The sequence below is a fragment of the Pteropus medius genome, unplaced genomic scaffold (assembly GCF_902729225.1).
Source record: "Pteropus medius unplaced genomic scaffold, Ma_sr-lr_union100, whole genome shotgun sequence".
Lineage (NCBI taxonomy): Eukaryota > Metazoa > Chordata > Mammalia > Chiroptera > Pteropodidae > Pteropus > Pteropus medius.
The window spans coordinates 15097067-15124350 of NW_024354875.1; the positions used below are offsets into that span (position 1 = coordinate 15097067).

Consider the following 27284-nt stretch of genomic DNA (forward strand, 5'->3'; position numbering starts at 1 on the left):
AGATAGCCAAAGGTACATAGCAAATCATTGGCAGAGTTGAGATTAAACTCCCAATCTGACCAGCTCCACATACAGTGCCTTTTTACTTATTTCTGCTAAGTACCTTTCCTGAAGTACATAAAAACAAGGCAATAACTGTTTGCCAGTGATAAATTACATCTGGCAAATCTTTTTTCCTTACAATTCCCTTTTCTGACTAAAGTGGCTTCTTGCCAGGGTTCTTTATATCTAAGGATACAGAAGCTTGTTGCTTTGATGGGATCAAGATTTAGGAGCTTAGTGCATCTTTAAGGCTGTTTGTATGTAAATACCTCAAACTACTGTAGGGTTCTTATGGGATAATCCTGGAGTAAGACGTTAAACCAATTACTGCCCTCAAAATAGAGTCTTGCATTAGAATCTTATGAAGATAAGAAAAGCCTCAGCCTGAAGGGAGAGGAGAGGAGGAACAACACCTTGGTCTCTAGGGCTGAATTTTACAGTTCCTGTTTCCGATCTGCATTTGTAGTTATGTCTACTGTTTCATAAATAATGGTCATAAGTGGGCAAGTTAGCTATTATTGACTACTTTGTATTTTGAACTGAGGAGCGACAGGCCTAATTAAGAAAAAGAGGCTCGATTAAGGCAATATTGAAAATCTGTTCCTTAAAGCGGGTCCCACGGAGGTTTTAAACGTTATTTCTGAACTTGCTATTGCTACATGCCAAACAGTGCCTATTTATTTTTCTTTTACCTGGTCTCACAGAGTACTTGAATTGACAAAAATAGCAAAATCAACCCCCCATTCCCCCCCAAAAAACAGCCAGTAATTGCTGTGGTAAAAAGAAATTAGCGAATCAGAATTCTCTTTCTAATTATATTAAATGTGGACAGAATTCTAATTGCCACATTTGCTAATATCTAGTTCATGACTGCTCTTTAGTTGTAATTAATTTTCCCTGTAATCTGTGTAAATGAGTGCAGGTGTTTAAGATCTCAAAGATAATGGAAATGTCTTAATGAAAGCCAGACAATTCTGGAATACGTAGAATGGGTTGGAACCAAGGTTGAGCTGGCTGCAGGAAGGGCTGTGTTAGAGAGAGGTGTCTGAGATTAGAGACCAAACAGACCCATAGCATTCCGGGAGCAGCAGCAGTACATCTTTTGAAGGACAGGTAGGTGTATCTACACAGATGAGGCTTAGTGACTGGGGAGTTTGAGGGACAATCAAACAGGCAAGGATACAGGCAACCTGAAGAGGATGTCCAGCTATAGATTCTAGGGTTAGAAGCCAGGACCCCAGGTCTCAGGAAAACTAGGAAGTCAGGAGGTTCCAGGCTGAGATGCAGACAAAAGATAATGAACTGAGGCCGAAATAGATTAGGACCAATGCCAGGTTTCGGAGTCTACACTGGTCCAGAGCTGGGATGTGGAGATGAAGTTTCACCTGTAGTCACACCTCAACTTTATAACTACTTTTTTCAACCTTTTTAAAACAACTTTTTTGTCCATTCTTTTGTTTAGATTTCCAAAACACCCATGAAGGAGAGAAAATTTGATCTGGGAGGCAAAAAGCAGCTGTAGACAGAACGCAGAATCCTAGAGGGAATTTTTTACGTCATCAAGTCTAATGGCTTCATTTGACAGAGGGAAAATTGAGGCCTAGGATATTGGTTACATGTGAATTAAATTTTCAAGCTCATATTTCGTTAAAGTTGTTCTCAGAGGTTAGCTTTCATGTGAATCACCTGGGGAGTCTAGAAGCTGAGTTTTAGGTCCTATTTTGGAGATTCTGTTTCAGGAGGACTGTTCTCAGGTTCAGGGCTCTGCGATTTAAACAAACGCTATGGGAGATGCTGACGTAGGCAGTGCTGGGACTGAGGTTTGAGAATGATTAATTGGAAGGCTTCCTTTTCCTCTCACAGTTTAATTGCCTTTCATTAAATCACATTTTGTTCAAATCCTTCCTGGACTCTAAACCTGCCACCATCATGATTTCTCTCCCAGTTACCTTGCTGAGCTCTCATAGTTCCCAGCAAAGTGCCTTTACCTTGCCTCTCCCCACTTCTTCCTTCATGTAAATGTTTGGACCATGCTCTAGCTCTGGTCTGTTAAGGCTGTCAATATCATTCATAAGGTGAGGCCTACTACTGATTTTTGACAATTACTTGTAAAGGACGTTTGTTTAATTCCAGCTGATGTCATACCTGGAAGTTTGCTTGGTGTTCATCTAAGGTAAAAGCTAGAGTCCGCCTGTAAGTGGCTGTCTAGCACATGATCTAAATAACATCTGAATCAAACCATAGGGAGCTGTGATGTGTGAGGACAGGGAGTAGCCCGAGCTGAGCAGGGACTCATAGAGCAAGTTGACGAAGCAGGAGGCAGGAGGACATAGGAGGGTGGGCTGGAGCTCTGCACTCTGGGACTCTGAATCTTTGCTTTGGATTCCTTATACTTCTTAGCTAATGTGTGACAAAACACTTTTATAAGTTCTAAAAATGATGTTTTTGTAACATAGGGTGGCATTTCTGTTTCAAACTCAATTTGCTTTTAACAGGTTTCCTATTTTGAGATCTACTTGGACAAAATCAGGGACTTACTCGATGGTGAGTAGTAACCTGAATGCTTGTTCTTTATTTGTTCTGTAACTAAAGTCTAGAGAGGTTGAAATAATTTAAAGCACTTCTGCTTAAAGAATTAATAAAGATTTATAGAGATGTTCTCTTGCCTTCAGGCTGTCTGCTTATTCTCAGCCAAGGCTTAAATTTCCATGAGAGATTAGAATTGCTTATCCTCTGTAACAGTTTCTATTTTTTCCTCCAATACAGGGTCTTTAACTTTTCTTTTCTTCTTTGCATGTCCTCATTATCTCTATAGTATCCAAGACAAACTTGGCTGTTCATGAAGATAAAAACAGAGTCCCGTATGTAAAGGTATGAGGAAAACTTGGTTGACGATGCAATTGATTTCTCTTCAGTCACCCTCATAATAATTATTACATAAGATGCCCAGAGTATTATCTATATGAAGTGCATATAGATATTTAATCATATTCCTTATGTTTACAATACATCTGATTAAAAAAACTGACAATTTCTTCAGTCATCTCTCTTTGTGAATGTATCACAGATGTCTAATCACATGAGGGAAGAATTGTAGAAGTGAACAAACATTTACTATTCACATTTAAATAGGCTTTGGTATTGAGTACAATCGTTTATGCTTTGCTGTTAGGCGAAGCCTATTATAGCATTATGTCTAGCACTTCAAAGCATCTAATTAAAATCAATGTCTAGATGGTAATAAATAAAGATGGAAGGCCAAACACAACTTCATCCATTTCTTTTTCTGCCATTGATTTTCTTCTTTATTTCTGTCTGCACTGCTGCTGAGTTTGAATCTGTGCTAAAAAACCCAAGGAAGTCGGCATTTCTTTTCTGTTTTTTTTTTTTTTCTGAGTTTCCTAGGGGCTGCTCAGATTTCTTTTTAATGTATAATTCGAGCCTAAGGCAAGGAGAAAAAGTTGTCAGATCCACATTGCAGCCTTTCTCTTGATTTGCACATCCAGAAGAAAAGTGGGAATATGTTTAGCTGTTTGAAAATATTATTGCTTTTCAATTTTTTAATGGTGAACCCGAACTGACTCTGCTGCAGGGGTGCACTGAGCGGTTTGTGTCCAGCCCCGAGGAAGTCATGGATGTGATAGATGAAGGCAAAGCAAACCGACACGTGGCTGTAACAAGTAAGCATGGTGTGATGTTTCCTCCCCTCTAATTTAGGATGCAAGTGTCTGCCTACCCACCAGAAGGGGTGGGTTATGAGGTCTAAGTAAAACAATGCACAGGAAGCAGTTGGAAAGCAGTGTCCGGAGCACACAAGGGATGTGCAGTGAGTGTGTCTAGGCAGGTCGTGGGGAGCAGTGCCTCCTACTTTCCAGGGAACTCTTAGAGATCCTGGGTGAGACTCCGTGGACCCTGGTAAGAGCCTAAGACCGAACATGGGCAAATAACCAACCAACAAGCCAAAGAGGGGAAACTAAGCTTCTAAGTTTATTAATTTTAACTATGTTATTGTTCAGTTTCTTTTTTAAATCCAAACCAACGAATTCTATATGCCAGTCACACACATGGAAAGAAAACCATATTAGATTTCTGCCCTCTGTATAAAAGGAAAAGAAGCAGAGCTTTATTGAAAACTTTTTGATGCTGTGTCTGTAACAAACACATTCAGGCCAGCTTGTTTACCTTGTGGTTTCTTCCTTAGCATGGTGCACATCTCAGGGAAGCAGGTCATATGGTATTAGAACAGCAGAGTTCCATGAAAAGATGTCTTATTCAGAGGGATATAGAAAAATGAGAGTGCGTTCATATAAAGAGAAGCTGAATGAACTTATGATTTCTAGCTTGGAAGGATTTCTAGCTTGGAAGAGAAAAAAAATCTGGTGAGGACGTGTGGACAGTGCAGTATTTCTTAACATTTTCGAAGTGCTGATGTTAAGATAGTCAGCTCTCTTGATTTGATCAAATGGATAGACCACCCAGGATTGTGGAAGCTTCAGGGAGGCAGATCTTGACCTACCTCAAGAACTTTCTCATCTTTATAGCTGCCCCAGTTAACACCTGCTATCCAGAGAAGTAGTGAGTTCTCTGTATGTTGTAGAAGAGATTCAAGTATTGATTGGTTGACTAGCCTCTTTAAGTCTCTTCCACCCAAGGTTCTATGATTCTGTGATTCAGCACTGTAATTCTCAACTTTTTCTCTACCCTGACAGATATCATATGATATTCACATATGTGTCAAATTTCATAGATAAGCCTAGACTTGCAAACAGTATAGGTTAAACCTTACTTTCTCTCTCGCTTAAAACACACACTCATACATGAAGGAAGGAAAGACTCATATTCTTATAACAATAACATGTCATTCATAAAGAAGTTATTTCCTTGGTTTCTTAAGCTAGTCATGAATTATTCATGGTATAACTGACAGTTCATCTTGGCCCCTTGGTTCAGAACTGTTGGTCTAGAACATTGCTGTTTTTCTGGTAGGAAAATGGAAATATAGTTTTCTAAATTATTGTGGTAAAATATGGATAACATAAAATTCACCGTTTAAACAATTTTCAGTGTACAATTTAGTGGCACTAAGTATATTCACAGTATTGTACAACCATCACTACTCTCCATTTCCAGAATTTTTTAATATCACAGAGTGAAACTCTATACCCATTGAATAATAATCCCCCATACTCCTGTCCAGCCCCTAGTACCCACTGTTTTACTTTATGTTTCAGTGATTTTGACAACTCTAATTTCTACTCATATAAGAATGATACGAATCCTTTTATCACTTGCTTATTTCATTTAGCACAGTGTCCTCAAGCTTTGCCCATGTTGTAGCATGTGTCAGGATATTTTACTTTTAAAAAGCGGAATAATATTGCAATGTACGTATATAACACATTTTATTTATCCATTCATCCATAGATAAGACATTTGTGTTGCTTCCACCTTTTGAGTATTATAAATAGTTCTACTATGAACCTGGATATATAAATACCCATTCAAGTTTCTGCTTTCAGTTCTTTTGGGTGTAATACTAGAATTGCTGTGTCATAAGGTAGTTATACTTTTAATTTTTTTAAGAAACTGCCATGTTATTTTCCATAGCAGCACTATTTTGTATTCCCACCAATAGTGCACAAGAATTTCAATTTCTCCATATCCTTGTCAACACTTGTTATTTTCTGGGTTTGTTTTTTTTTTTTTTTAAATAGCCATCCTAATGGGTGTGAAGTGATGATATCTCAATGTGGTTCATGTACCTAATGATTAGTGATGTTGAGCATCTATTTATGTGGTTATAAGTCATTTATACATGTTTGGAGAAATGTCTACTCAAGTCCTTTGCTCCTTTTTTAATTTGAGTTGTTTGTTTTGTTGTCATTGATTTTTAGATCTTTATATATTGTGGATATCAATCCCTTATCTCAGCGGTCCCCAAGCTTTTTGGCACCTGGGACCTGTGCTCCTGTGAGAATATGATGCCTGATGATCTGAGGTAGAGCTGAGGCAGTGATGCTAGCACTGGGGAACGGCTGCAAATACAGATGAAGCTTTGCTCACTGGCCCTCCCCTCACCTCCTACTGTGCGGCTGGGTTCCTAACAGGCCACAGACTCGTACTGGTCTGTAGCTCGGGAGTTAGAGACCACTGCCTTATCAGATATATATTTTCTCTTATTCTGTGGGTTGCCTTTTCACTCTTTTGATAGTGTCCTTTTATGCACAAAAGTTTTTAATTTTGATGGGGTCCAATTTATCTATTTTTTTCTTTTGTTGCTTGTGTTGTTGATGTCATATCTAAGAAATCATTGCCAAATCCAGTATCGTGAAGCTTTTCTCCTGTGTTTTCTTCTAAGGTTTTATAGTTTTAGCTTTTACATTTAGGTCTTTGATCCTTTTTTAGTTATTTTTTATATATGGCCTAAGGTAAAAGTTCAACTTTTTTTCTTTTCATGTAGATAGCTAGTTTTCTCAACACCATGTGGTGAAGAGACTGTCCTTTCCCATTGAATAGTCTTGACACTCTTGTCGAAAATTATTTGACTCTATTATATGAGGGTTTAAAGTATGCGTAAGTATAGTTGGTGTACAATCTTATGTTGGTTATATTAGTTTCAGGTGTACAATATAGTGATTTGACATTTTTATACCTTACAGTGTGATCACCTCATTAATTCTAATAATCATCTGTCACGGTGCAAACTTATCACAATATTATTAACTATATTCCCCTTCTCCTTTCACCTATACCTCCACCCCCTGCCTTCTGCTAACCATCCCTTTGGTCTTTGTTTCTATGAGTCCATTTTTGTTTTGTTTTGTTTTGTTTTTAGATTCCACATATAAGTGAAACCATACAGTATTTGTCTTTCTTTTCCTGACTTATTTCACTTAGCATAGTACCCTCTGGGTCCATCCATGTTGTTGCAAATGGCAAGATTTCATTCTTTTTTATCGCTGCATAATATTCTATTGTGTGTGTGTGCATGTGCCACATTTTCAACAAAACAAATAGGCAACCCACTGAATGGGAAAATATATTTGCAAATGAGATATTTGATAAGGGGTTGATATCCAAAATATATAAGAAATCATACAACTCAAGAACAAATAAATAATCAATCTGACTAAAAAATGGGCAGAGGACACGAAAAGACTTTTTTCCAAAGAAGACATACAGATGGCCAACAGACACATGAAAAGATGTTCAATATCACTAATCATCATGGAAATGCAAAAAAACCACGACAAGATACCTCTCAGATCAGTCAGAATGGCTATTACCAAAAAGTCAACAAACAATACGTGTTTGCGAGGATGTGGAGAAAGTGAGTTGCACTGTGGATATGGAAAACAATATAGAGGGTCCTCAAAAAACTAAAAATGGATATACCATATGACCCAGCAATCACACTTCTCAGTATATAATCAAAGAAAACGAAAACACTAATTTGAAAAGATACATGCAACCCTCTGTGCAGCATTATTTACAATAGCCAAGATGTGGAAGCAACCTAGGTGTCTACTGATAGATGGATGGCTAAAGAAGATGTGATATATATACGTAATTTAGTAAGTTTTGAAACCAATAAATATGAGACTCCAATTTTGTTCTTTTTTAAGATTATTTTGGTTATTCAGGGTCCCTTGAGATTCCATATGAATTTTAGGATGGACTTTTCTATATCTACAAAAACATCACTTAGATTTTGATAGAGATTACATTGAATCTGTTGATCACTTTTGGTAGTATTGTCATCTTAACAATAGTTAAGTCTTCCAGTCCATGAACAGGCAGTGTCTTCCCATTTATTTGTGTCTTCTTTAGTTTCTTTTACCAACATTCTGTGGTTTTCTGTGCTTAATTCTTGCTTCCTTTGTTAAGTTTACTCCTAAGTATCATATTATTTTGTTTCTGCTTTGTTTTCCTAATTTTTTTTGCATTTTTCATTATTAGTACATAAAAATGCAACTTTTTATGTGTTGCTTTTGTATCCTGAAATTTTGCTGAATTTATTTATTAGTTCTAACATTTTTTTTGGTGGAATCTTTAGGGTTTTTTCCATATAATCTGGTAAGATGGTTTTAAGACATGATTGCTGGTGGGGATTGAATAAGATCATCACTGGGGTCTCTGCCTACTTGGAGAACAAAGAAAGGGGGTCCAAAAAGATTTTTATTTCCAGCGCTTGGTCCTAATGGAGCATATTTAATCTTGGAGACCTTCTGTGTACTTTGCATGGATTATAGAAGGGTGTCTTAATTTATAATACTTCCTTAAGAAAGTTTATGATATTACTGATAAGGCAAGACTTACACATGTGAAGAAGATAGAACACATCAGATACTAACCATGATGATAATACCTGAGGGAATTAAAATGAGGCAGTGGAGGGAGCTGAGAACTCTTCAAGGAGAAAGTCGAGCTGGCTGGGGATTTTCGAGGATGGGGCTTCGGGCAGAGCTAGAGAATCTGTTATCTTAAACCATCGACTAAGATTTTAGATTAATCTCTTTGCCACTTAAAGATATTTTATATCTTTCTTTTTTAGAATGAGCATTGTTTTTAAGAAGTGGTCTCTGATAATTTTTGAAATTGTCTGGAGTTTCTTTAAAAAACAGAGCTATTAGGCATAATTTGTTGTGCTTTTTAGATGAGAGAGGCTTGCTACCTAAATTTATGTGTTCTTTGTAGAGCAGTAAACTATTTTTCTTTTCAGACATGAATGAACACAGCTCTAGAAGTCACAGTATCTTCCTGATTAATATTAAACAAGAGAATGTAGAGACTGAAAAAAAACTCAGTGGGAAGCTTTATCTAGTTGATTTGGCTGGGAGCGAAAAGGTAATTGGTTCTTTATTTGTATTAGCTATAATTTTCCCCTGTTATTTGCTTCACTGTGCAATGGTATAATTTTTATGCCTTTCTATTTCCTGGTTTTAAAGAGCTTTTAAAATTTCTGATGTTGTGTCGAGATGTTATTAAATTTAACCTTCATTTCCCTGCTCGCTCTTTTCTGGTCCTGAAGTCCCCTATTCATGTCACAGGAGGTGCTTTGAATGCCAACTCTGATTTATGCTTTATAGGCTCTGATGATGACATTAGGGAAATGTCGGTGTGGACTTAGCCTGGCAAAGTCAGCCTTGCAAATGCAGGAGGGACATGTACTCCTGAGAAAAGGAAAGATCTCCGTGTTGTACTAGGCACCAATAGGCCAGGAAAAGGCTTTGTGTTGGAATGCAGCCGTCCTGCCTCTGCACGTGTGTTTGCTGATAGGAGATCTGGAACGTGGGGCTCTCCCCACATTCCCTGCTCCTCTCTGCACCGGGCACGGAGACCGTGTCTCTCGTGGGTGGCCTGGCCTCACTTCCTTTAGGCTGTGAGGCCTGTAGCTAGTGTTTTAGCCACAGCCCCAGCCCTCCTCTGGTTTAGTCAGGGCTCTTGTTAGGCATCTGTATGTATCCTGTCCCATGCTCTCCCAGGCACCGGCTGAGGCCACACTTCAGACCAAATAGGCTTCCCAAACCTCCTACCCGCCCCTTCCAACCTCACTTCCATGGCATCACTGGAGCTCCTGCTGCCACACCCTGGCTTGGGGGCCTTGTCCCCCTCCGGTCGACATCACAGAGCAAGTCCCTGTGCACAATGGCATATGGCATCCATCATCACTGACATTGTGCTCAGTGTCCCCATCAGGGCTATTAGCCCTGAAGCTTGGTCAGTGTCCCAAACTGTAATTGATTCCCACTTAACCGCACCCACTGCTGAGTTGCTGGACGCCGTTATGGCCACTAACATCCATGTAAGTAACAGTTACTTAAATTGTTCTCCTGTACACCTTCGTAAAGCCATGAGCAGAAAATCAGCTGGATATTCTTGGTTTAACTGGTATGGGCTTGTGACTTTAATAAACAGACATCCACCAGAATGAGAGTACAAAGCAGCATTGCTTAGTTCTAGACCCACTTTGCTGCCGCTCCAACTGTAAGGGTCCAGACGAGGAGCCCATTGGCCCCTTCACTCTTCCCAAGTTTGCCGTCTTTCCTTTTAGAGCACAGGAGGAATATTTAGGACATAAATGCGGTCGAAGAAATGCTAACTGCTGGCAGTTCAGAGAGGAGGCCTGTCCTCTGCACAGGGTTAGTGGTTCTTGCTAACGGTATTTACGAGGCATTTTTAAGTTATGGTTCTGCACATTGTTCCTTTCGCTCACATCTGTTTTCCTTTGCCCTGGATATATCTACATGAATGTGTCAGTGTGATCTAGTAGAACAGAACTCTGGGCTTTAGTCCTCGACTCCCTTAAATGGTGTTTTTCCCAGGGGCTGGCAATTTGATCTCTTGGAGCTTCAATTTTCTTTGTCTGTAAAAGGGAGGTGATTGTACCTGTCGTGCATTATTTCATGGAGTTAAGACGCTCATATGTGAAAGCAACAATGCCATATGAATAGACATTATTATTTGTGGCCTAGCAGCTGTATTATTTCTCTATCTGTAAGCAGAGGCACCCATACACACAATTCCCAGAGAGATGAGAATCTATCCTATTTGAAAAGAATCTTTCCCTGGACATGCATTCCTCTCTATTGTTAGGAATTTCTCCCTTATACATAATTGAAACCTGTCTTTGTGCAAGTCATTTCCTCGTTTTTCTTTCTTTAGAGAGCAGCTGCTTACCCTGTGTCGGTCGTCCAGTCAGCAGAGCTATGAATCATGTTGAGTTCCCCTTTTTCTAACATCTGTAAATTGCTCTCCCCCTACAGCAAATACTGTAAATATAAAATTACCAGTAATAAAACAGCAGAGGAGAAACTGTACACACTCCCTCTGGCTGCAGAGGAAAAAAACAAATTCACAGTGTAATATACATTTTCTTGACTTTTCATGCCTAAACCAAAAAATGTTGAAGACACAGTAGCCATTTTTGTAAAGAGCTCTAGTTGAATGTTCTTGAAATGCTAAACATTTTTGAGGCCATTGGAAAGTTTGGAATCTGGAATAAATACTACCTGGGGGTTTGTCCTCTCTGTTTGTCTCCTCTTCCTGGCCTTGTATGGCCTAAGTATTATGCTACCCTGAACAGTATATTTCATCCAAGTACAGTCATACAAGCTACACCTTTTTGGACTTCTGCTTGTCTGTTTTATTATCTTTATGTAAATGTGATTTTTCAGAAGTTGATTTTAAACACTAGTCTAGTTCTTCATCTAAACTATTAATTTTAATTAAAGTTATGTGCTAATGACTTAAAAAAAAATAGTTTTCGTTTCAGATAATTGTTCCCTTTTTCCTCACTGCGGGGATGTGGGGAAGAAACAGAGTCTGAGCAACCATCCCCGCCACCTCTTGTCGTTTGTCTGAAGTTGGAGCTTGCAGTTTACACTTTCCCAACATGTCTCTCCACTGTGGCCAGGACAGTATTTTCTCTTAAAGCCCTGGGTTCCCTCTGGAGTGGAAACTGTGATTCAGTGTCCCCCGGCCCTGGCCTTTCTGCAGTGACAGCGCTTTTAGAGCCTGCTTTTCCAGAATGGATGTCCCCCAGGGAAGCGTCTGCAGCTTCACCACTTGAGGCATTTCAGCCATTCCCCTAAAACCTAATTGAGAGGAAAATGACAAGAGAGAACAAATCCCCAGCCTCAGGCACAAGGGGAGATTTTATCAATGTGATTCTTACTTACTTTTATTTTTCCTTGCATTCCAGGAGGATTCACACCCACCCCTCATCCCCCCACCCCTTTGCCATCCTGTGAATTGGAATTATCTACTCTGTGCTTTTGCCGTCCTGTGCAGCTCACTGCTTTCTCTTCTCTCTCATAGGTCAGCAAAACTGGTGCCGAGGGAGCTGTTCTCGACGAAGCTAAAAATATCAATAAATCTTTGTCTGCTCTTGGAAATGTGATCTCTGCCTTGGCAGAAGGGACAGTAAGTGATCCTGTCCCCATCGATTAAATGATATTATAAGAAGTTGCCTTTTTGGGTCCATGCACTCTTTTTGCCACATACCCCAAAGACTAGTTTGTGTTCGTTTGGAGTGGGACCAAGGGCATCCTGGCTGTGGATGCGCTGTTTGCTGGGAGATCTAGTTCATTAAAATGTGTGAATGGTGATGCTAATTTCCTGTGAGCTGGGTCCCAGAATGGACAGTCTAAACTTTGGCAAGATCCAAAGACCAGGCAACAAATTATTGTTTCATTTGTCTTTCTAAGCCCAGTATCCCCAACACTCACTTGTTTGCCTCTGTGTTTTTTTCTTTGATTGGGTTGTAACAGCCAGTACTTTTTCTTTTTCCTAAATAGAAAACGCATGTGCCGTACCGGGACAGCAAGATGACTCGGATTCTTCAGGACTCTCTGGGTGGGAACTGTAGAACTACCATCGTCATTTGCTGTTCTCCTTCTGTCTTCAACGAAGCTGAGACGAAATCAACGCTGATGTTTGGACAAAGGCGAGTGTGGTCTCTTGTTACCCGTGCTTTGAGCTGGGTCTTATGTGTCAGGAGTCAGTGGCGACGAAATAGTGTCAGATAGGAAACAGCGTGAGGAGGCCAGCAGCCGGTTCCTAAATTGCATCTAACAAGTGATCTATAAACTTGAGACATCATTTATTGAGGCCAAAGAAAGAATCATGTTTTAAAATAATGGGCAGGTATATGTCAATCAAAGGTATGATGTTAAAAAAAAAAAAATCCCTCTAACTTACTATCGATGCGATTGTTGATAATGGAGTGAAGTGTTCCTTTTGTTCCTCATGGAATTTAGTGTGACTCAGGTTCACAGGATTTCACGTGTATACAGCTCAAGACTGGTAAAACGACCTTTAACTCCAGTATTTGGGATCCATTACAAAAGTGCCGATAGAACAACCAGAAACTTAGGTGAATGTACAGTAGTTGCATAAATATTAAAACGGGGCAAACAAATCCTCATATCAACCCTGGGGGTAGGAGGTGCAGAGTGTATGTTGAGGAAAGGTGAAGACGGCTGCCATCTTCTCACCTTCAAAAATGTCCAAATAAGGTTTCCTAGATGTCTAGAAAGTCTTAAGAGGTGGGCTGCAGGCACATCAGTAACCCTAAAATAGCATTTATGTGTGTGGGTTGGTTCATACCTTGCTTTCCTTCCTTGCTCACCCCTCGCCTTGCCCCAGGCCTAATCTCCTTCAGTCATGGAGGTGCAGGTGGTTAGCCCCATCCTCTCAGCATGGTTACCTCAGGTGCTAGTTCCTCGAGTGCTTGGGGGCTGTGGATTTCGATTATCTGAGCATCTTCAGTGCTCAGTGGGCTGAGGCTGGGAGATGTGGAGTCTACTACCATTATTCCCTTCGATTCTGAACAATTGTGTGATGTTTAGACGAGTGACCTGTTTTTGTGGGCTTCAGCTGCCTAATTTGTAAATGGATACACAGAGCGCTCCCTGCCTTTCTCCTGGGGGCATGCTGTGTAGTTATGCCCGAGAAATAATTTAAGATGCCTAGATAAAGGACAGATGGGGATGAGCATTCTGTATGGGAAATTGTGTAGCTTGTTTGAGCTGCATTAAACTCCACTCATTTCTTGAGCCCTCAACAGAACATAGAATTACATACTCATGGCACCTGTGGGATGTCTAAATAAATAATAATTACACTGAAATGTTGTAGAACTAATACATCTTTTAAACTGGATTTGGGTTCTTTGCCTCTCAGATCACTTCCTTGATTAACTAAATGCTCAAGTCAGTGAATTGCAGTAGGATAACACCTACCTTTCTCAAGGGTCACAGGACACCTGCAAACCAGTACCTGCTTTTGGGAATCAGAACACTATGCCGATCATCCTGCGTGCCCCTCTCCCTTGGTTTTCTAAGCTTAAGCTTTAACTGTTTCTTCTGAAGACGTGTTTGAGCAAACGAGCACCAAATGCATTTATAAAGAAAACATCTCTTAAAAAAAAAAATTCTTACCTGCAAAGCAAAAATCATCTGAATGTTTGTAAGCCAGAGTCATCCTGGGGCGTTGGGCTGTCTCAAGATTGCTGCCGTTAGTGGGTGTTTGCAGCTATCTGTAGGAAGAGTTTAAGGTACAAGTCCAAATGATTATTCTCTTTCTTTTGGTCTTAGTGAGGCAGTGATCCACATCATCATTATCACTTTTTTTTTTTTATTTAGGGCCTCGCTTGTGCCAGGCATATAAAAATCCTCATATAATTCTATCAGGTAGGCCTTCTCTCGCCTTTGTGCAGAGGATGAAATTGGAGCTTAGGCTCAAAGCCATTAGGTACTGTACCTGAGACCACACAGCCAGTAAAGAGCTAAACATGTAGGATGTCGTAGGATGGAGACTGTGTTATTCGACCCATAGCCTCTATCTAACATGTGGGCTGCTTGATCAGGAACCTTGATGAGCACAGGCCTCTTGGGTCAGTAGCTCCAGTTTTGATGCTGAGTTTCTCTCGTACCCATTCTCTTCTCATTCACTTTTCTCTGAGTCTCAGCCTCCTCACCTGTAGGAAGAAATATAATAATGCCTACTTCTGAGAGTCGTTGGGAGGATTAAATGAATTGCTTCAGTTTTTACTTAGCACAAAGGCTGGCACGTAGTAGGCATTCAGTGATTACAAGTTTTCCTTTCCTTCCGTTTTCAGCAGCCTTCAACAATCTGATGTATTTGTGGCTTGGAAGGTCACAGTAATGGATGGGACTAGATCGAATGTAATGTAATGCACAGGATAGGACTGTAATATAAGAGCGGAACTGAATGAAGTAGAATTGGAATTGTTTCTAGAATGAGTGATTAAATAAATACTGCTGATAGTTTGGGATTCCAGGAAATAAAAAAGTATGCCAATTATATTTTCAAATGAAATCGGTCGGTCTATAGTCTTTTACTGGAGTCGTCTGGATCCTCCATGAGGATAGAGGCTAGGTTTATCATAGGCATCAGTTGTCTCAACAAAGCAGCCAGCACAACTAGTACGTAGTAGGTGGGCAATAAATACATGCTTATCGAATGAATGATCAGATGAATCTAATGCTCTTCGTGTAGGATTCCGCAGAATATTAGGGCAGTTGCTGAACTGTGGCACCGTTATGTCCAGAAGTTTGGTTGGGTTTGGATCTGGTTTGTTTTCTAGCCCATAATTGGAAATGTATGAGGTTTTGTTCCCTTTTCCCTATCTCCAACTTGGTTAATGAATTCTTCAAAGACATCTAACTTCTCTGTGGAGCCAATACCTGGTTTATTGTTAAATGTACACATTGAACTCAGTTACACAGCAGACACGAGTCTGAACCTCGGATTAGACATGGCATCTGATAGCTAATGAGATTAAGCACTTTGAACTCTGAAAAGACTGCGGGGCACATCTCAAATTCAGTGTAATGAGTGTTCATTATATTCTTGTTGCAGGGATGGCCAAACCTTAGGGCAGCATGAGATTCTTCAGTTATTCCCGTGCAGTTCTTTCAAGGACAGGAAGAAAGTCCATGTTTGTTGCTAGGCTATACTGTATTGATGCTCTGAATGAAACAGTAGTATATCCTTTGAAGCAGTAGAAACATGATAGAGTCTACAGAGGCCTGAAGGCAGCAGCCTCTCAAGTCAGCACTCCCCAGGATTCTAGATTAGTTAGGTACTGGAATTTAAAGGAAGAAGTTCGCTGTGTCTGTGTCTTGGTTTCATGATGATTCTGGCTTTTCTATGTGGTCAGGCCTGTCTCCCATAGTTGTCTGAATGCCCAGCATTGTGCTTATAAAGAAGTAAAAACCATTTTCTGTGTTCTCGAGCTTTTAATCTAGTTGAGGAGGCAACACGAATTTCCAGGCAGCAGAGAGCCCAAAAGCTGGGCTCTGTGGGAAAGCTGAATACTTCCTGCTCTAAGGGATAGGGTACTCAAATTAGAGCACTTGCATTGATCTTTTTTTCTTTGGCTTCCAGCATTTTATTTTTTAGTCTTTAATTACTAAGTACTTTTATAGCACTATTCTAAAAGGATATTTATAAGTTTTAGAAGTATGAGCTCGAATCACCCAATTATCTCGGAAGCCTATTTAATGTACCTTGATTTGGGGTGGTAATGAGGGAAAGGGGAGCCCCGAGGGGGGCAGACCAATCAGTTTAGAGAAGGCCTGAATTAGCACATCTTTGTCACTAAGACTTTTGATTGATCCAGCATGAATAATTCAAAGGCTTTATTTATATGTTGAATGTGGAAGGAGAATTGATAATTTAGGAGAAGTAATATTCTTTCTTATTTTCCCGATGCGCACTTTTTTAAAAAAAAAAAATCACATGTCCTGCTCAGTTTAGTGGCAGCTAGATTAGGCAGAGCCCAAGGTCTGAGTGGTGTGCACGCAAAATTCATGTCACCAGAGCATGATAATAAGTTCCTTGCAAAGCTAGAGTGAGCACTTTGGCCAATGGAGATGCTTGGTTACACTTTTGACATAAAACAAAGAGACTCAAATCACCCCCTGTTGGAGGGCCTCTTGCTGAAACACTATTGGGGTTAATTTTTGCTCTTGGAGGGAGAAGTACTGTGGCTTATAGAAGTTTAACTAGATGCCAAATTCTCATCTAGACTGGCCATTTCTTAGTGTTTCTCTGGATACTAGAGCTATTCAAAAGAAAAAATTTAAAGCTTTTAATTTCTCATTCCCTACATCCCCTACTCATGAATAGGGAAATGACCTTACCAAGAAACGGGAAGATGCCTTGTAGCAGTCATGTTTCCAGAAGAAGGTTAGGTGTTTTATCCGGGAACTAGGACTCAGAGCAGATTAAAATGGTACAACTTGGCTAGGATATAGTATCCAAGTATTTAATCAAACACTGATCTATGTGTTGGCTATGAATTTTGTAGATGTGGCTAACATATGCCATCGGTTGACTTTAAGTAAAAGCACATTAGAAATCCCGTCATTTGTAACTACACGGATGGACCTTAGGGTATAATGCTAAGTGAAATAAGTCAGATGGAAAAAGACAAATACCACATGATTTCACTCATATGTGGAACATAAAATAAAAACAAAACACATAAACAAACAACAAGAACAAAAAAAAATAACAACAAACACAGAGGCAGATGAAAGATTGGTGGTCACCAGAGGGAAAAGAGGGTGAAGGGAGGGCAAAACGGGTAAAGGGGATCAACTGTATGGTGTCAGCTGGAAACTAGACATTTGGTGGTGAACACGACATAGTGTATACAGATGTTAAATTATAATGTTGCACAGCTGAAATGTATATAATGTTTCAAACCAATTTTACCTCAATTAAAAACTTAATAAAAAGTATAGTACTCTCCATAATATGGGTGGGCCTCATCCAATCAGTTGAAGGCTTTAAGAGCGAAAACTGAGGTTTCCCAGAGAAGAAGAAATTTTGCCTCAAAGCTACTGCTTCAGTTCCTCCCCGAGTTTCCAGTTGGCTGGCCTGTCTTAATGGCTTTCAGACTTGAGAGAGAGAGAGAGAGAGAGAGAGAGAGAGAGAGAGAGAGAGAGAGAGATGAGAGATAGATAGATGGTGTGTCTTATATATATCATAGGATATATGATAGATATAATAGGATATCTATCCATCATCCATCTCTCTCTCTCTCTCTCCTGTTGGTTTTGTTTCTCTGAAGGGTGCTCATCTACCGTCTCCCATCTCACAGTGGGAAGATCTCAGTCTCTCTGTCACACACACCATTCATAGCACAGAAACACACATTACAGGATTATTCTATGTATTGAAGGTGTGAGGTTGTCTAGAGCTCCTTGTTGAAATGCCAGGACTATCCTGAACACCTGGAGAGGAGAAGAAAATGCTGAAAACAAGAAGTAGAAAGGTACCAAGAAGGAATATCTTCCTGGCTCTTCCAGGGAGGCCAAGATAATGAGAGGAAACTCCAGTGATAGTCTGTATATCATTTAGGACTGACCATGGCCAGAAAGTATGTGTATAGGCAATTATTGAGGAATAAGGTGGAGATGGGATTTATCAGGATGCAGAGTGATGTGAACCAGGTGGTTCTAGGACTTCTTCTCTTCAACAAGAAATCAAAATTCGAGTGCCAAATAGGAAGATGCCTGTAGAGTGTCATTGCATATGGGGGCTTAACCTAGGTTGTAGAAATGGATATGATCGGCAGTCTTAGAAGCCTGCCGGAACATATAAACTGCAAATTCAATGACAGAGATCAAGAGGTGCTGGGAGGAAATAACAGAATGCTCAAGGATACGGAGGCAGAGTCTTCTTCCTCCTGTTCGTCAGTGAAATACGTCTAATAGAATCCTTTTCTGACTTAACTGTCTCCGTATGGGGATTTAGGTGGAAGATGTTCTATGACCTCTGCCCTCTGTCTGCTGTGCTTGGTCTGGCTTCTCCAAAGGTGGTTAACATTCATTAGCTTTGAGGTTTTTTAGAAACTGGGTCCTAGTCTCCTCGCTGTGAGGAGAAGAGATATATCTGGGGTAAACCTAGATTACGTATTATTTAAGTGGTGGTTGACTTTCTGAAGTAAGCCAAAACAAAAACTACAAAACAGATTCTCTGATAATTGCACCCTTAAGAATTGGCTCATTTGTGCTAAGTGGGTCTTGCTGTTAGGTTATAAACCTAAGATTAATTAAGGTTCTTCTCCTAAGTAGCCTTTGGTTAGGATTTTGCTCAGTGTTTGCTATGGTTATAACTTGCAGATCAGGCATTTATTTCTGTGTACAGCTTGGAGGCTCTGAGGGTCTTGAAAAACCTGGGGGTCTTTGGAAGTGATCTGAAATACTTGGATGCTTCTTTGTGAGTGATCAGGTCACATTGGATTAATCAAATGTTATCACAGTAAGATTGACCCATTGACTCATAAAGATGATGAGTGGGCAGTAAGTTCATAGCAGAGAAAGGCTTCTGTGTATTATTGGATTGTTTTCCTATATCAAGGAGATAATGTCCCCGAACTACAAGGTGAGCAGTATCATTATTGCTGTATATCTTCAGGTAGACAAAATGATAAAACCCACCTTAAACATTTCTTAATTTCTGCTCTCTTGTCAATTTTATGCTTCTTTGTAGGCTAGCTGAAATTCTTCTGGAATCAAGGCTGAGCAGTAAATGAACATGTGTGCATGTGTGCTGACAAGTCCCTGAATTGTATCCGTGTTCAGTATTGGGTGCCCAGGATCCATGTTGATTCACTGTGTTTGAACAGAGAATCCAGATGCAATGCTATTTAGTGTGATTATAGCTAGCAAGTCTGTGGAAAATTCCAGAATAAAAGAGCAAAGAATTTGAAAGGTGGAAGACTGTTAGATATGCCCTAAAATGGACAGAGCCAAATAGCTCACTATCCCTAACCCACATGGATGGCAACCAGCTAAATATTCACACAGGAGAAAAGGGAATTGTGAGTGGCAAAATTAGAACCTAATCATTAGGCTCCTTTATTCTGTAAATTTTGCTAAAGTTCATGGTTCAAAGCAAAAGAAATTGTAGATTTTCAACATCTTTTTACTCCAGGTCTGTTATGGGAATAGGGGACTGAGATACTTTTTATTCCACTTTGCAAGATTGTTTTCAGCATCCTAGATAAGAGAATATTTGTTCTATTTTACAAGAAGAACTCCAGGCACAAAAATTCAGTATCTCTCTTAGTAACTCTAGTTTACTAAATGATCTAGAAATTCTTGTATCTGACTTGATTTCTTTATATATCAGTTTATATTTCTTAATTTATTCTTATTGAGTATAACATACACATAGTAAAATGCATAAACTTAAGTGTGCCACTCAATAAATTTTTACAAATATGTGTGTATATACATGATCCACCATCCAGCATCTTAGAAGCCTCTCTCTTGCACCCTCCTAGTCAATACCCAAATCTCAAGGGTAAGTGTACTGACTTCTCTCAACATAGATTACTGTTGCTTGTCTTTGAACTTTATATGAATAAAATACAGGCTTCTTTTATGCAACATTGTATCTTTGAAATTCACAACCTTGTTAGGTTTAGTAGTAGTAGTTTATTTTTTATGGTTGTACAGTATTCCATTGTATGAATGTAGCATATATGTATTCATTCTCTGTTAATGGAGATTTGATTTGTTTTCATTTTAGGGCTATTATAAACAAAGTTACTATGACATTGGTCATTATATGGTTTAGGTGAACATGTCCTCATTCCTGTTCCTATACCCAGGACTGGAATCACTAGCTTATAGGATATGAGATATTCAACTTTAGTTGATACTACCAAAGCGTTTCTCAAAATGATTAGAATAATTTATACTCCCTCCAGGAGCAATTGGGTGTTATAGTCTCTGCACATTCTTACTAACACTTGGGTATTATCAGTTTAAAAAGTTTTAGCCATTGTATTGGGGGTGTCATTTTATTTTGCATTTCTGTAATGGCCATTGATGTCAAGCACCCCCTTTTTTGAGTGTTTTTGACACTTATCTTGTGAAGTGCCTTTTCAAATCTTTGCCCAGTTTTCTCACTGCTTGTCTGCCTTTTTTTTGTATTGATTTTTAGGGGTTTTTCTTGGGAAGTCCTTTGTTAGATATATGTATTACATGTATCTTCTCCCATGGCTTACATTTTAACTTTTAATGTTGACTTTTAATGAAGAAGAGTTGTTTTTTTTTTTTAATTTTAATGAAGTCAAATTTATCTGTTATGTCCCATTGAAGAAATCTTTGCTTACCCTAAGGTCTTGAAGATATTCTCCTGTTTTCTTCTAGAGGCTTTATTGCTCTACCTTTCACCTGTATGTGTATGATCCATCTAGATTAGAATTTTTTATATGGTATTGGGGGAGTGAATAAAGGTCACACCCCCAGTACCATATATTGAAAGGACCATTCTTTCCCACTGTACTGTATGGGCATTGTTGTCATAAATCAGATGACTTTATAGCTGAGAGTGTTTCTGGATAATCCATTCTGTTTGTATTCCAGAGTTTCTGGAATCAGTTTTAATTACTGTGATTTTATAATTAGGTTGACATTCCATTCTCTAACTTTGTTCTTCACAGTTATCGTTGCTATTTGGCACTTTTCATTTCTTTTATAAATTTTATTTTAGAACCAGCTTATCAATTTCTATACCCACATGCAAACCTCCTGGGATTTTATCTGAGGATATTTTAAATCTACAGAAAATTTTGAGAGAATTAGCATCTTTCCCTATCCATGTTGTCTGGCTTCTTCATATTCTACCTTTAGCAGCTGGAGGGGTGTGAATGAAGTCTAGGGCAGTGGCATGAGACATGGTTTCGCTACCATTGTTCTGAGTTCCAAATAGGAGTTCGACTGTATACTTTCCCTCTGCTCTTTGGATTGTTTCTGTGCCATCTCTGCTCTGGGCCCTAGGACAGTGAGCAATTTGGGCAACTACGGTGGGCTCCCTTGCTTCTGGCTTCCAGTTAAATTTGGAAACAAGGGCAGGTGATCAGAAGGAGAAAAGAGAGTGGGGTCAGGGTGTTAATTTCTTGGCTCTTTCCCTGCAGGGTCACTTTGGGTTGGCTGGGTCCCTAGGCTGAAGGCTCTGAGTGCTCCCAGTGGGAAGCCTTCTTCTTTTAGCTCCCTCCCTCTGGGCGCCCTTCAGTGGAAGGTTGGTCATAGCTGCCCCCCATTGCTAATATGGGATACGCATTATCTCTTGTTATTTCCCAACACTCTTCTCATACCTTTGTTAAACTCTTCCCAAATTATGCAATTTGAATGGGTCATCTGTTTACTGCCAGGACTTTGATTACTACAGAAGTGGAAGAAAAATAATTTACTGGACAGCTTAAAAGAACTTTGAGAATGAGGACCAGTTACACCTTGCTGAGTCTGCTCACAAAAATGTACTTCTGACTAAACCTGCCTGAGTACAGCACAGAAGCTCTGTTTTTCTTTTTAAGATTAGTAGCCTCAAAGTGTACCCTTAAATGTCCATAAGCAAATTTAGCTGTAGGCTCTTTTTCAGTTTCTGACTTACTAAGTTGATAACGGGTGCTGCAGTGTTTATGCTTGTATCTGAGAGACATCCACAACACCGCCTGAGGATGTTAGAAGGCGAGGTGAGAGTGTCAACCTGGCATAGACTTTAAAGTAGTAATAAAATTGCTGCTATTTGAAAAATTAGTCGAAGCACTTCTGGGGACAGCAGCCTCAAGCTATAGTGAACGAGGGAGAATTATACTAATTCTTAAGTGGAATCTTACACTGAAGACTGATTCCTCTTTTGACAGTTGGGTTATTTAGTTGTCTGCTTTAGGAATTAATTTTTAGAATGACATCTGTAGCAGTAAGGACTGGTAAAGACTGCTAAATTTCTTTCACTGAAATAGAAATCCTGTCCAAAATGTCATCCGATGACAACAGTAATTAACCTGAATCACACATCAGATAGTGCTAGCAAATATGACAGTACAAGAACCAGTGGGAGTTTAAAATGGAAAAGTCAATTGCAAACAAAACAGGGTTGCACATATTTTTAAATGAAGTTTTTACCTTCTTAAAAAGTAAGTAATAAGTCGAATTCTGCCATGGTCAATTTACTGTTTAATTAGACAGGTGTGCTTATGTGTTTACTTCTGTGCATAGCTAGGTGAGTCATGTCTTTTTGTTTTTAGTATTGGCTAGAGCTGCAGCTGCCTCTGCCGTCTCCAGTCTCCCTTGAGTTACTGTACAAGCATCCACAGTGGCATCACACCCCTACCCTAGCCATACACACTAGGAGGTCACTCTGTTTTTATACTAGAAATGGCCATTGGGTACATTTGTTTGTCTCACACATTATTTTTAAAAATTGTTTTAAACTAGGTGATATAAGTAAATATCTCGATTTCTGATTCTTTTTGAAAAAATGGGATGACCTGAGAACGGTGGACCTCCATGCTTCCAGGTTAACCTTGGCTGTGATGTGAGCATGTGCTCAGCAGGAAGCCATGGTTTCACCTGGCCAGCCTGATGTGGTTAGCCTGGCCCGGAAGGATATGTAGACATGTGTTTGACACATCAGGGATGATTTTAGGGACCAAATGTGAGTAAGAGAAACGATTGTATTATTTCAGTCCGTGTGTTTTATTGGTAAGAGAAACTGCCAGCTCTAAGAGGCCAGAGACCTTGTCTCATTTGTCTTGTTATATTCCATGTTTCATAAATGTTAATTGAATTGAAAGGAAACTCTACTTAGGAAGAGGAATCTGGCAGTGGCCTGAAGATGCTTAAAGTAGAATATTGAATGTTTGAAAAAGGCTATAACCATAAGTCAGAGCTGAAAACACAGACTAAGATGGTGACAAGGAATAAAGAGGTGACCCTGAGAGACAATTTGAACGAAAATCTATTGGATTTAGAGACTAGAAAGAGGTAAAGGAGAAAAGGAAAAAGTGAGTTTGGAGCCTTCGGAGTAGCAGTACCATTAATACAGCTAGAAAGGTGGAAGGTAAAAGTCACAGGGTACCCCCTGCTCCTCTAGTCCCAATCTTTTTTGTGAAAGGAATCTGAGGCTTAAATATGTTCACGATTTAGCTAATGCTAATAGCTATGCTCAGACTCTTTCTCTTATATTTTTAACCCCAGGGCTAAAACTATCAAGAATACAGTCTCTGTGAACCTGGAACTGACAGCGGAAGAATGGAAGAAGAAATATGAAAAAGAGAAAGAGAAAAACAAGACTTTGAAGAATGTTATCCAGCACCTGGAGATGGAGCTAAACCGATGGAGAAATGGTGAGGAAGAATGAGGCATAAGTGTGCGCTTTCTTTTTCCTACGACTGTCGGCATCCTGGGACACTTGGGAAATAGGGATGATGGCAGAGCTTGGTCTTGCCTTGTAACAACCTGTGCAAACAAGCACATTTTTTCTCATTCCCTAGCACAGCTCCCCACCCACGCCTTGTCTCTTGGCTGACATATATTCTTAGTGTGGGCAAGTGATTATTTGCAAAGTTGCCTTAATCTATTTTCAAGGAGATGCCCCTCTACCTCTTCCAGTAATTTGCTCTCTAGAAGCCATATTTGAGCTTTAGAGGGCAGTACCTGAGACTCTGTGGTTCAGATTGCTTTGATTCAATAGAGAAGGTCGTTCTCTCTTATGTGAGTTTTATAATTGATGTGGGGTTAAAAGTCACCTCTGATAAATATTTGCTTTTTTTTTTCTGACTCAGCTCATCTTCATGCTCTGCTTCTTCAGAGCCAGCCATACAGAAATAGAGGGCTCCTGAAGAAGCTCTGTACTAAAATGGAGTCTTAAAGGCTTGTTTCGTGACTAGCTTTTCTTCTTCCCCAAAACATTCTCCTTGGTTTGTTCTACTGGAAGAAAATATCTCGGAGAGCTGACATGCAGCGGGTGGGTGGGTTGTGGGTGAGGCGTTGAAGCGGGGTTGCCAGATCGAAGTGCAGGCTGATTCTTTCAGTGGTTTTAGCGTTGTGACGGAAGTCAGAGGTAGATGTTATTTATTTATTTATTTATTTATTTTCAGGCAGGTTGGTGTGTGCGTAGGGCAATAGTAGGTATTTGGAGGTGGTTCTTCGTATTTTTGCTGTTGTGTTCGGTATTTATTAAAAGTGCTGCAGCAGACCTCAGTTTGGGGTAAGTGTAGGAGCCTGGGGGCTGCCGTGTGGGATTGGGAGTTAGCCTGCCTGATTGTAACTTTAGAGTTAGCAGCAGATCATCTTGTGATTGTATGTTTGCCACTGCTTGTCGCTAGGAAGGGTGGGGTGTCAATGAGCTTCTGTTCAATTGAAAAGCAAACCAGGATTCAAGGGAGGTTCAAGAAATGACCTAGTAGCCTAAATAACATGATTCTTTTCTTTTTCGGGAGATTTTTCTAGCTGCATACGTGTTTTGAAAGCTGCTAGAATAATTGAATAATTCAGCACCTGGGGCTGGTGGATGGTTCCTTGCCATTTGGCAGGAGTAGGAGAGTGGGGAGGCAGGGAGCAGCCGTATGAAATTTTGTTCTATTTCCGAGATCTTCTTGGGTCAGTTCTCTGCTGGGCGACTGGAACATTCAGTAAAGCCTTTTGGTAAAGGGAGGGGATGCTGGCTTAGAAACACTGTGGAGTGAGCAAATAACCATGTTTTGTTCTATTTTCTCTTCCTTGCCAAGCTCTAATCTTGCGGTTTTCCACCCCTCAGTCGGGGCCGGCCCCTGCTTTGTTTGCCTGACTCGGCTCATACCTCGCATCTCTTGGGTGCTCTCCCCCTGCTCTTGGACCCTGCCCTTGGCACCATTTTAACTGTTTCTCCTACCTCGTCCATCTTGCAGATCTACTGTTTTCTATGCCCAAAAGGGTGAGATCCTACAGAAACTCTTAAGTTTCATAATTTGGGACACTAATGTATGAGTTCTGGCACATGATGAGTTTTCATAAATGTATGTTAAGTAAACATGTTTAAATGCAGTGCTGGAGATTAAAGGGTGAGCAGTAGGACATGGTCTCTGCCCTCATGGGGCTTACTGTCTGATGGGGGAGGTAGACTCCAGTCAGAATCAGTAAACATGTGATGGTAGTCTATGCTGCATACCAAAAAGGGGATGTATAAGGTGCTAAAAGTTATTACGACAGGGGGCCTTGACCTTGATCTAAAAGTCAGTGAAGGTTTTCCTAATAAGCGGCACAGGGAATAAGATCTGAGAGAAACAAGCAGTAAGTTGGGAGAGATAGGAAGTTCAGGGTGGAAGTGGGGGTGGAGGTGGAGGCAGCTACGTTTACAAGGCTCCTGAGGGGCAGGGACAGGAAGGCCGGTGTGGAGAGCTAGGGTCGGGAGCACTGGCCTGAGATGGGCGGGACGGGTAGGAGGCCTTTCCCATGCAGGGCTATGCAGTCCTCGTTCAGGATTTTGGTCATTATGTGGAAGCAGTGAAAAGCCATTCAAGGAAATTAAGCTGCAGATCATATGATAAGATTTGCATTTTTGAAGATCTGTCAGTTGTGTTGGAGAATGGACTGGAGAGGGTGGGAGGAGGGCCAGAAATTAGTGTGGTCATCCAGGGATGATATTTCAGTAATTGAACAGAGAGACAGGGCATTGGAAAGAGATATGGTTGGACCAGGAGGTATTTGGGAGGTGAAATCAGCACAGCTTGGTGAGGAGTTGGCCACAGGGAGCGTGAATGTCAATTTTCTGGCTTGCTGAGTTGGATGAAGGGCAGAACCATGCACTGAGGCAGAGAGCACTGGAGAAGAACCAGACTGGAGACAAAGGGGATGATGAGGTGCCTGCTTAACATCTAGGTGAAAATGTCAGATAGGAAGTTTAGTGTGAGGATCCGGAGCTGAGAGGACTTCCTGGACTAGGGGGAGAAATTCGAGTGGCATCCATCTTTAGGAAGTAACTGAAGGCACAGATAGGAGTGTGATCTCCTATGGACTATAGAGAGAATCAGGAAGAAGAGAAGAGGGAAGATAGTCTTGAGAGACATCAGCTTCCTGTAATCTCCGAATGACTATGATAGGGGAAGTGCTCTCCTTTCCTCCCAAGCTGCATTTTAAACGTGATTTTTCTGGAAGCAAAAGTTCTTAAAAGTAGAGAAACGGACTAGTGATATAAATTTCAGGCAGGTGGAGATGTGGTGGAGTGGTCCCTTGACCAGCTGCGAGTGAACGTCTGTATCGAGGATTAACTGTACATCACACATGCAACAAAAACCCCAGGCTTTTTGTTATGTTCCTCGGCTGGGTGTTTAATCCTCAAGTAGCCCTTGTGGTTTTGACAGGTTAAAAGACTTGCCCAAGGTGATTTAGTTTCCTTGGTAAAACTGGGATCTGAACCTTGGGGGCTTGACTCCTAAGTTCATTCTCTTTCCATTGTCTGTGCAGCCCTCACATAGCCCTAGAGGTTTGTGTTTAGGCCAGTTAGATGAGTGTGAGAAGTACGACACCAGAAAAGAAGGGACGGAGAGCTCTTCACTGGTGTTGCCATGCATCAGTCCTAATTCCTCGTGGTCATGAAGGCATGGCTGGTTTGTGTCAGCTAGAGAGCTGGGGTTTTGAAAGGTGAAGTGCTTGCTGTTCACCAAGTGGCAGGATATTTCCAACTTTCTTTTGAAATTTGACACACACATTGGTTCTAAACTTGTAGGAGGCAGCCAGTAAGTTCACCTCAACTATTCCTGGGTACTGATATTTCCACATTATGGTCTGAGCAAGTTAAAGGAGCCTTGTCAGTTGTATGTTCCCCCCGCAGGAAAGAGATTTCTTCCCTTTCACTGTGTTTATAATTTAAAAGTTAGGCTGCTCTGCTGAATTCCAGTTACAGGAAAGCTAGAGAGAAGGAGCGTC

The 27284-nt window shown here is 40.3% G+C and overlaps 1 protein-coding gene across 3 annotated transcripts in view; it reads left to right on the plus strand.

Annotated features, from left to right (window-relative positions):
* KIF5C (kinesin family member 5C) overlaps nucleotides 1–27284 on the plus strand; it is a 143843-nt gene that overhangs the window by 58821 nt on the left and 57738 nt on the right. For all 3 annotated transcript variants that reach the window (XM_039855961.1, XM_039855963.1, XM_039855962.1), the window contains exons 5-11: nucleotides 2538–2586; nucleotides 2858–2913; nucleotides 3635–3722; nucleotides 8765–8889; nucleotides 11863–11967; nucleotides 12342–12490; nucleotides 23577–23725. In XM_039855961.1, coding sequence (XP_039711895.1) covers nucleotides 2538–2586; nucleotides 2858–2913; nucleotides 3635–3722; nucleotides 8765–8889; nucleotides 11863–11967; nucleotides 12342–12490; nucleotides 23577–23725 — 721 coding nt within the window. The remainder of the gene's footprint in view (nucleotides 1–2537; nucleotides 2587–2857; nucleotides 2914–3634; nucleotides 3723–8764; nucleotides 8890–11862; nucleotides 11968–12341; nucleotides 12491–23576; nucleotides 23726–27284) is intronic.